This window comes from Ammodytes marinus, assembly GCF_949987685.1.
Source record: "Ammodytes marinus genome assembly, chromosome: 9".
Classification (NCBI taxonomy): domain Eukaryota; kingdom Metazoa; phylum Chordata; class Actinopteri; order Uranoscopiformes; family Ammodytidae; genus Ammodytes; species Ammodytes marinus.
The window spans coordinates 25,850,073-25,861,022 of record NC_137213.1 but is presented as its reverse complement, the minus strand read 5'-3'; the positions used below and the strand labels follow the sequence as shown (position 1 = coordinate 25,861,022).

The window sequence follows — 10,950 nt, the reverse complement described above, 5'->3', positions numbered from 1 at the left end:
AAAAAAGTGAAGTGCATTTTGCATTTTGTTGATCATTAATTCTCAATAACATACCTGTGCTGGATTCTTTTAATTAAACTTTACGGTCCAACGGTCTGTGACATTTCACATCAAAAACAAAAACACATCCAGCCTGTCACTCAAACACACATTTATAAATGTACCTTTTGAACATGTAAAGCAGGAGATGACAGTGGGGGATGGGGTGTGTGTGTGTGTGTGTGTGTGTGTTTGTGTGTGTGTGTGTGTGTGTGTGTGTGTGTGTGTGTGTGTGTGTGTGTGTGTGTGTGTGTGTGTGTGTGTGTGTGTGTGTGTGTGTGTGTGTGTGTGTGTGTGTGTATGTGTGTGTGTGTGTGTCAAATCCGTGTACCTTCCGTTCAATCCATATCCGTTTGGAAATCAAAACACGAAAAAAACTGTTTGATTTCATTTTTTAATTATTTGTTTAATTAAAAAAAAAATTACTGTTTTATTCAAAATATGCCAGTGAAACATGAATTGATTGCCATTTCTTATTGTTTATTTTCCATGTCGCCCTTTACATATACGAAAATGGGAAAGGAGACAAACAGAAAATGTAAAAAATTTGCATTTTAATTTTTTAAGTTCCAAATAATAATTTATAGGCTATTAATCAGCGGGTTAAGTGAGTCTCTGAGTGACCCATAGACTGTTTTCTGACCGTGGCTATCTCCGTCTTTTAAGTAGGCTAAAGCCTCTTGTCGGTAGTGGAAACGCAAGGCAGATCTAGTAGGGTAACCCTGCCGAACCGTGCCGAACCGAACTGTGCTGCTCAGAGGAAACGAGGCATGATCTAAACAGCGACAGACGTTGATCCAGATCAAAATGGGACAAACCACCAAATGTTTAATCTTTATTGAGAGGGGAAACATATTTTGTCTGGCTGCCAAAGGCTGCTATGTCATTGTCTGTCATAGGCTACCATCAAGAGCCTTATTTTACAAAAAGCTCAATTCAAATAGCCTATAGCCTAAACGTGGACAAAATATAGCCTAGACAAGTTTCTTCTTTCCTCGACACACACACACACGCGCGCCCCCTTAAACTGGGCGATTGCCCACTTTGACTCGGCAAGTGAAATGAAGACAGGTAAACAAGAGAGACGACGATCGCCTCAGACGCAATTTTCACTCGTGGACCTAACCAATACAAATGCTTTCATATGCAGCTGTCTGCACTGGGGCTCATGCCTCAGCTGATCACGAGTATCAATAACATTATCAATAATGTAGGATGTGTCCTTCAGTTCCCAGTGCGATGCTGACGTCCGCACGTAATCGGTGATTAATGAATGAAGAGTAAAACAAACATTTATTAGATGATTATGAGACCCAAGGCAATTGCCTACCTTTGCTAAGTTCGCCTCTGGGCGCGCGCGCACACACACACACGCACACGCGTGCGCACGCACTTCTTTCACTAAATTGAAACATGTATTTTTCAAAATCAACATTTAGGCCATTATTCTCATATTTGATATCCTGGACATGAATTGTGATTAAAAATGGATAAAAACGTGTTTTAGTGTAATATGTAATGTAGATGAGAGGATGATTATTAAAAAACAGGTCACTTTTCATTTTTCGTGTTTTGATTTCCAAACGGATATGGATTGAATGGAAGGTACACGGATTGTGTCAGACACAGCCTCTCAGTTAGTGGAAAAAGGCGACAGTTGACTCATGCCGAAATGATTATACCATAAATGGACATAATTTAAATCGTTCGTCGTTAAATCAATTTCTTATAATATGTATTTGTTTCAATGATAATATTTCTATATTTCTCTTATTGTCAACAAATCCCATAAAAACAAACCTAAAACCAGTTCATCATACTAATAAACTAAAGAATTGTCTGCTGTATTTTCTCTCTCTGTGACAGAGCTCCTTTGTTTTCCAAACATATAGAGCACCAAATGTTCGTTCATCCACCGCCGAAAAAATAGTCCCCAACTAATGACGCATTGTGTTGGTATCTAATGAAGACATTGTGTGGAAACATTGGTGATAAAATAAACGTATTGAAGCTTCTTTGTATGCTTTACTTTTTCTCAATGTTTGGATCTTGCTGCCAGTACCAGAACCTCACAAAAGACTGGTGTGTGTTTTGCCCACTCTCTTATTTGGGACAATGTGCACATGCTGAGATATCTCACCTTGAAAACACAGTTACATTGTACAGTATGAGACACTCCCACCTAATCGCCGTGAGCAAACAAGCTCCTGTTGTCAACACATTTCTGCGCCGAGGACTACAAATAACAACAAGTTTATTCTCAAGGCTAAAAAGAAAATGACAAATAGATTGGTGATATTTACTTCTTCACAGGAGTTGTGAAAACTCCCACAAACTCTCCTCAGTCTGCCAAAAATATGAGTCACAGATGATTGAATGCCTCTGCAGGGCCACTATGACGGCGGTGGTTACTCATGTACAATCTACGTACAGTTTTTCCCGAGCTGATCTCAGGGGCAGGCGATCAATCTTTCAAGTTATGAGCTCTCTCTCTCGCGCGCTCTCTCTATCTCTCGCTCGCTCTCTCTCTCTCTTTCTCTCTCTTTCTCTCTCTCTCTCTTGTAATAATCGGTTAATATCTCCTTTTTCAGCGCACTCACAGAAGGGACAGGTAGAAGATAGTGAGGAGATAAGACCTTAAGCTACTATAGAATTGACTGGTTGTCAGTAAAAGGAGAAAAAAGGTAACAATTCATCGACTAGAGCAGTGGACAGTGATGTGACGTTAAACATAATATATTCTAATCTCAAAACCTGGAGAGAAAAAAGCCAAAACTATCTGCATAACTACAATGGTGCGAGAACCCCATCTGAAGTGTGGTGTCTTCAGAGGGGATATGTGAAAAGAATCGAACAATTGAAAAATGAAGTCACTTAACTTAAGTAAATTAGAAAATATGTCTGTAACATGGATGAGACACTGAGGCTTTCCATTAAGACTTTGAAAGGTGGGTGCACTAAAATATTTACAACAGTATGAAGAAAAGACACCCACGCACAGATTAACTCTAACTTTCTATGATCTCAGTCAAGTATACCGAAGGGCTTTTAAGCAAAGCTCAGCTGTCTAAGCTCCTTACAGCACATTAGGGCCATATCCCATGTGTTCCCTGCACAGAGTCGCTGCCAAACACTTATTTAAAAAAAATGTTGTGTGAGTGTGACAGTGATTTTAAAAAGGAGGATGAATAATCCCACACTAGGATTACGGAAGTGCATCTCAGCAAGTTTACACAGCAGAATACATCACGAAAAACCTATAATGCAAAAATCTCACCCACATCAGAGCCAAAGGGTTTTATCTCAATGTAAGATAAAACCGGTGAGTGTGGACGGAATATACATTCTGCAATTTAATATTTCTATGTAAACCATAATCCCTCCGTAGCTTCCTGTCTGCACCTACTATATAGTAAAGTCTGAAAAAGCATCCTTAAAAAGGGACAGTGTTTTATGTAGGCGTCATCTAGTGGTGAGATTCTAGCAGCGCTCCATCCATTTTGGAGAATTTACAGAAGCTACTGTGGCCTTCAAGGACAAGAAGCTAGTTGCTACAGATGGCTTCATCTACCATTTAAAAGATTACTTTTCAAAACCTCACAACAACCACTCTGTCTTATTGGTAATCCAACAGGTGCATTTCCTGTAGACACCATTATAAAAACACGTAAAGCCGTAAAGTTTGGCCCAAAATGGTTACGCGTCCGGCTCCTATGTCGATATAAAAGGCTCATTCAAAAACATTTAATTTCTTACAAGTCTGTTATGAAAAACGACAATACACACTATACACTATACACACTTTAACTTTAACAGTTCATTGCATGTTAACACAGAGGGATTTCTCAGAAAAAATTATAATATTGAATGTGTTAAACCACCAGAAGTATTGGCTGTCCTTGTGTCCCTGCGGCTGCCACACATGATTTGATGAATCTCGGGCAGCTCAGGGTTTCAGCCCGCGCTGCAGACTTGGTCATGAATACTCAGTTGAGAGCACAGCTGGCTTTTTGACAAGGTCATTTTTTCTCCAGAAGGCTAACATCAACACATCAACCATTATAAGTCAGTAAAGAGAGTACTTTGTATCTTCAGCACGGAATTTTAGTTTTGCAATCAATCATCAATGTTAATCATGAGGCTTGGGAACTCTTCGATTGACCCTTTGGCGAGACAGAGAGGTGAAAGAGAGATGGAGAGGTTTGAAACATTAGTTTTGGATGTAGCCACATGTACAAAAACACTGTTAAATTTATTTCTTAAATAAAATAAATAAACACTCACAACACAACTCAGTAAACACTGCATAGCTGTTATCACACAGGAAACACCACAAAACATATTTGCAGATAGAAATCAGTTTTTAACTTAGAAAAAAAAGAAAAAGAGTAGGTTGCACGTTTCCCCCAAAATCAATCTACAAATAGTACTCATTTGAGGATTAACAAACATTTAAAGACACAGTTTATGTTATCAAATGTAAAACTAAGAAGGAATGTTGCAATATAAAAAAAATGTTTATCTCCTCTGTACAAGAAAACACTTCTCATGAGGAAACAAGGCCAAAGGCTTAGGGTTGGGTAAGAAATGGGCTAGCAGCATTTCACAGTAGACGAGTGGGCAGAGTCCTACTTACTGATGTAGGTTTACGTAGGTGTATGTAAGGAGACAAACAGGAGAGAGAATAATACTACAGTGGATCAAACCCACAGTGAAACATGGTGGTGGTAATACTCTAGTCTGGGGTTGGACACCAGTACAAATGAAAAATAAAAGTATCTTGGCTTTTGATATCAGACCACTGGAAACCAATACAGTTGCCATAGTATTCCAATATAACAGCCCAGCAATATATCCCAACACTGAAGGTAATAATGTTTAATTTTTAATAAAAGTGTCTCCTAAAGCTGTTGAATCCACTTTATGGTCCTCTTGGTTGCTACAGTTTGTAAATACAAGTTCCTCTTGTATTGTCATTAGACTGAGAAGTGCTTGTAATATCTAGTCCACCATTTCCAATATAAAAAAGAGTGAGAAAATTAACAACCTTAACTTTAATAGGACAATTTTTTAGCACAGTGCACTTCTATACTGGAAACATTAGAATGCTATGGAGTGAAATGACATAGGACAGTCAAATAATCCACTTGATATAAAGACGTGTTTTCATATGCTAGTTATGATTTAACTGCTGAGGTGCTCAGCAGTTTACATGCAATTATGAAAATCACAATAGCACACCATATAAAGCTGTTAAAAACACCAACTTCTGAGTAGAATCGGGCTGAGTATATAGCTACCCATTTATGGTGAAAAACGCATTTCATATCAAATAAAGCCAGTATTCCAAAACACTAATCCTCACATCCCTAAAGCGAATATGCAATATAACCATCTGAGTCAGGTCAATAGAAAGCCACCCAAAACAACAGCAACAAACATTAATCTTTTGACACAAAGCAGCAATGTGGCCCAAGGTGATCATAAAAACAAATTATGTAACTGCTGCGGTTTAAGAACAAATTCAACAAAATTAGCAGACACCAAGACAACCACAAAGAGAGAGTTAAGATAAGAGAGCAATACTAATCCATAAAAGCACTTACCAGAGTTTGGAGAAGTGAAGCAGGGATACCAGAATTTCAAAATAAAAGTCTTGCTGTAGTTCCAAACTAACCTACTGCCCAGGTTTAAGTTGCCTTTTAGTCAAAAGTGCAACACACGCCTGATGATTTCTTCCACAAAGTTCTCTTGAAGCAACACAATGCTGAAATGAGCAGATTAGCTACATTGAAAAAGGCTTAAAGAGCAGCATAGCATTACATAGTTAGCAAACTAGCAGGACAGCAAGGATCATTGTGGGTTTAAGGCCGGCTTGATTTGTGTTCCAGTAAGTAGATTTTGTCACGTAAAGTCAAGTTTGAAAAAAAAAGTTGTCTGCCTGAAATGGCTTGCTGTGCTCACAACGTGCATATATACACTCACCGGCCACTTTATTAGGTACAGCGGCACATTTTCTTGTTAACACATATAACTAATCAGCCAATCACATGTCAGCAACTCAATGCATTTAGGCATGTATACCTGGACTTGACAACTTATTGAGGTTGAAACCGAGCAACAGAATGGGGAAGAAAGGGGTTTTAAGTGACTTTGAACATGGCAATGTTGAGGGTGCCAGAAGGGCTGGTATGGGTATTTCAGAAACTGCTGATCTACTGGGATTTTCACTCCAAACCATCTCTAGGGTTTACAGAAAATTGTCCGAAAAAGAAAAAATATCCAGTGAGCAGCATTTGTGTGGACGTAAAATGCCTTGTTGAAGTCAGAGGTCAGTGGAGGATGGGCATACTGATTCGAGATGATAGAAAGGCAACAGTAACTCAAATAACCACTCATTACAACCAGGGTATGCAGAATACCATCTCTGAACGCAAAACATGACCAACCTTGAAGCAGATGGGCTACAGCAACAGAAGACCCCACCGGGTTCCACTCCTGTCAGCTAATAACAGGAAAATGAGGCTACAATTCTCACAGGATCACCAATATTGGACAATAGAAGATTAAAAAATCATGCCTGGTCTGATGAGTCTCGATTTCAGTTGCGACATTGAGATGGCAGGTTCAGAATTTGGCATAAACAACAGGAATGTATGGATCCATCCTGCTGTGTACCATCAACCATGCCATGTTCAAAGTCACCTAAACCCCCTTTCTTCCCCATTCTGATGCTTGGTTTGACTTCAGTACATTGTCTTGACCACGTCTAAATGTATAAATGCATTAAATTGCTGCCATGTGATTGGCTGATTAGCTTTTTGTTTTTATAAGCCATTGAACAGGTGTACCTAATAAAGTGGCTGGTGAGTGTATATATGTATATATATGCAGGACAATATTTAAAAAAATACTTGAGAACAATTTTAAAAAATACTTGAGAACAAATGCTTTTATTTGGAGGTAGAGACTTTATTCTTCATGTCTGTTTAAGCCATTGCGGATAAAAGGACACTCAGACAAGTGATGCGTAACCATGTGTGTAACAAGGAAAGACCATTTAATTCTCGTCCTACTGGTAGTTGATTGGCTTGTCTCTTCTCTTGACAGCACATAGGCCTACAGATAGGAAAAACTAAAATATTGTGCCTCAGTCGAGGATATTGACAGACAACTTCACTGTTAGTTGACATACAGTGAACCTGAAGCCTTTGGGGCCCGTTGAGGAGCTGTGTTGATTCATGTATGAAGCATTATTGAGACAGATTTTTTTGGAGTGACAGAGTTGAGGGGGGGTGGGGGGGGACATGTAGGAAACCGACCCGTGTGGGATTCAAACCCGGGTCTGCTGCGGGGTCTGGGCCAGGGGGGGATGCTCTAACCACTGTGCCACGATCACCCCTTATATATGAAGCATTAATGATGGTTTGTTATATGTGTGTGTTTGCTGTGCAGGAAACACTGCTGGAGCTGCTGTGTGATGCGGTGGCGTCGTCGCTAAGGCAGGGGAGAGGTGTGGTGATCAGCGGCTTTCCCCGAGACCAGAGACGGGCTGAGGAGTACGAGGCCAAGGTCAGGAACATGAATAAAAGAAGAAAATAATGACTCATAGTATTCAGAAGTAAAAAAAACAAAATAAGGCCAGAGAATGGGGATGCACGACAAACAGAATTTGACTGACATGTATAGATTCAGTGACACTGATGGGACAACATTGCATTGATAGAGTTTGAAGTAAAAAGGAAGATGTAGCCTGAGGTCGATCACTCACTTTCAAGTTCAAGTTCAGGTTTCAAGTTGTGTTTGTCAAATGAAGGTTGACACAGTCAAAAATACGATGAAATGTAGTGGACAGCAGTCTGGTTTACTCAGCATTACAAGAATACTACTGCAAAAAATAAATATATATATATATATATATATATATAGGGAAAGATAGTAAAATCAAACCTGGATTACAAATACAATATCAAAGAGACCTATTTAAGTTTTTAATAAGTTGCAGTGTAACAAAAATATAAGAAAGAGATCTATGTACATGTAAGTGACAAGGTTAATGTACCGGTACTTAAATGTCCTCTTGTCCCGTGCCTTGTGTGTCAGATGGGGGAGCCGAGTGCAGTGCTGCTGTTAAGATGCTCGGTCGACACCATGTCCAGTCGTCTGCAGTGTCGCCGCCGCTCCTACGCCAGTCTCCGCCCTGCCGCGGGCAACGGGCTGCACACGAGCACTGAGAGCAACACTCAGGCTGTGGCATCTTATTATGAAGGCAAACAGCTTCTGCACGCGGTAATGTTGTTTTATTAGAAAGTAGTTGTATTAGAAAGTAGTTTTATTTGTGTGTGTGTGTGTGTGTGTGTGTGTGTGTGTGTGTGTGTGTGTGTGAGTGTGAGTGTGTGTGCATGTGTACTCTGCTAGGGTTAGGGTTTTAATTCCCACTTTGGTTATCAGTGGGAACAGTTCACCCTTCCAATGAGAATTAAGATATTCATATATCCACTTCAGCAGACCAATCCTTTACATTACGCCATTGCACAAGACTCTTCATGCCCTGTGTCGAAGCATCTGCATTTGTTGTCAATTTATATTCATTCCAGGGTTTTAATTTGATAATGTCCCATATTTTTACATACAAAAAAGAATAATTAACATAGATTATGTAAATAGCCAATTTGCCTTCTTTTCTGTTATCATGAGTCAAAGTTAACTGACTACAGAACCATTCAATTGTCTCTTCTTTATTTTAGAATATTTTTGGAGCAATTGTAAGGTCAGCAGTAGACAATGAAAGAATTTCCGTCTGGTGCGTGAACTGTCCCTTTGTTTCGCTGGACATTTAAATGCCACATCAGGTGTTGAAATGTATGAGTGTGCACGATTAAATGCCAGCACAGGTACGGAGGCCAGCAGACTGCTCTCCTCGGCTGCACACAGAGACCCTGATGCTTTGTGAAAGGTCCTGTCTGAACCGGTTTGTTTCCCGTGTGCCTGTAGATCGACGCAGAGCGGTCGCCGGAGGAAGTCTTCACCCAGATCTGCCAGGTGATGGAGAACTTCTGATTTATACAACAACAACAACAACCAGGCCGAAAAAACCCCCACACCTCCCAACGCAAAACTCTACTGTCTATGACTGGGGGCTGCATCTGTGAAAACTCCACATTTCTCTCTGTTGTATCTCTTCAAGGACACATGCAACACTCACATGCACCACACATACTGTACATGGCTGCGTTCCAAATCGCATACTCTTTCCTTTTACTATTCTACATACTACAGCTGAGCTGATCATAAAAAAAGTATCTAGTTAGCATACAGTAGGCAGGCATACAATTGGGACATGCTTTGACTTATTTATTTCATCATAACATCGCACCTTGATCTTGCCTCTTGCTTACAGTATCCGTTGCAACGCTGGTTGTTATCATACGGAGCCTCTGTCGATGTGAGGGCACTTCCTGTGCGCATTGGATGGTGTGTCAGAATTGCCCAAATAGCATGCCAATTTCCACACTAAAAATCCCCAGCGGATATAGTAGTAGGTCGACTGGGGATTTTTTAAGCATGCTGCATCTGACCACAATAATTAGGACATTGTAAATATTTTTCTACCATACTAAATAGCAGGGAAGTATGGGTATTGGAACGTAGGGACATTCTTTGTACTTCGGTGGTATGCATGTCCCCACTCACACTCCCCCAGAAACCTCAGAACAAGCGCCTGGTTGTCACATTCTGTTTCATATTCTTGCTTTGTCTCTCACTCTCTCTCTCTTGACATCAATACATGATGCCAGCTGCCACACACATGCAGACAACTGGACTGAGAAAAGAAAATTGCATTCTACTGTGACAGGGAGCATGTTTTTTAGTTGAATGTGAAATCTCTCCGCTGACAGAGGGGGTTCCCGCCAAGCTACGAAGTGGAAATGTCATGGTGTGTGCTCATGCTCAGCATCATATTTTATATTATGTTTTATTGTGTCAAGCATGCAAGAATTACAATCAAGTTCAACAGCCCTTTGTGCATTCATATAAAAAGCTGAAAAAAATGTAAGAGTATTAAAAGAATATTGCATATGTTTCCAAAGTCATTCGTACAGGTGCTTTCTTGTTTGAGTCTGGTATTTTAACATTCAATAAAGCCAGTGCATTTGCTGAATGGAGAATTTCTATATATGTGCGTGTATTGCGAGGCAATTAACGGTCAGAGCTGATCCTACAGCCCCATCTGCTGGTAAGAAGCTGACAACAAAAAATGAGTTGAACTTAAATGAACTGTAACTAGTAATAAGCGGCTTGGCAATCGAAAAAATACTGAACTGAACGTGTATCCAACTTTAAGTGTCATATAATCTGGATTGGATCAGATAATTTACCTTTAACAGCAGCACTCAATGTGTACCAGGGAGCATCTATTTGAGGTGACTACAAAGGTCACATCACGTTTGGAGCATGAATGTAAAAATAAGAAATAAAGCAGTATTAAAATGTTCATATATCTTCGACGTCTGGGGGTTTCTAAAGAGCTTTAATCCCCAGAAACCTATTTTACATCATTTGAAGAAACCACCGAAGCAACAACAAAAAACAACACTTAATTCTTCCTCGCAGGCAGAAAAAGTGATCATTAGTTTTCGTTAATTTTGCTTCTCAAATAATCAAAAGGTGACCAGTCCGCCAATATTAATCAACAAACTACTGGTCATTTACTCGAATAGTCACTTGGCCAATAAAATGACACTCTGAAATATCTGTTTTGTTTAGATATTTAACATCAGCAATTCCTCCCATCAGAGCAAGTGGAAACAGGGATTTCAATAACTCAAGTCATACATTTAAATAATCTACAAACCTTAGCATCTCTAAACTGCTGAACCATATCTTGAACTTTAAATGAGCTTTGAGAAT

General features: G+C 39.7%; 1 protein-coding gene across 1 annotated transcript in view; it reads left to right on the top strand.

The window, feature by feature from the left end:
- The window catches only part of ak5 (adenylate kinase 5), a 66,095-nt gene extending 55,961 nt beyond the window's left edge, over positions 1-10,134 (top strand). The window contains exons 12-14 of the mRNA XM_080034798.1: positions 7,495-7,611; positions 8,143-8,328; positions 9,034-10,134. Coding sequence (XP_079890924.1) covers positions 7,495-7,611; positions 8,143-8,328; positions 9,034-9,099 — 369 coding nt within the window. The 3' untranslated portion in view covers positions 9,100-10,134. The remainder of the gene's footprint in view (positions 1-7,494; positions 7,612-8,142; positions 8,329-9,033) is intronic.
- The last annotated feature ends 816 nt before the right edge of the window (positions 10,135-10,950 follow it).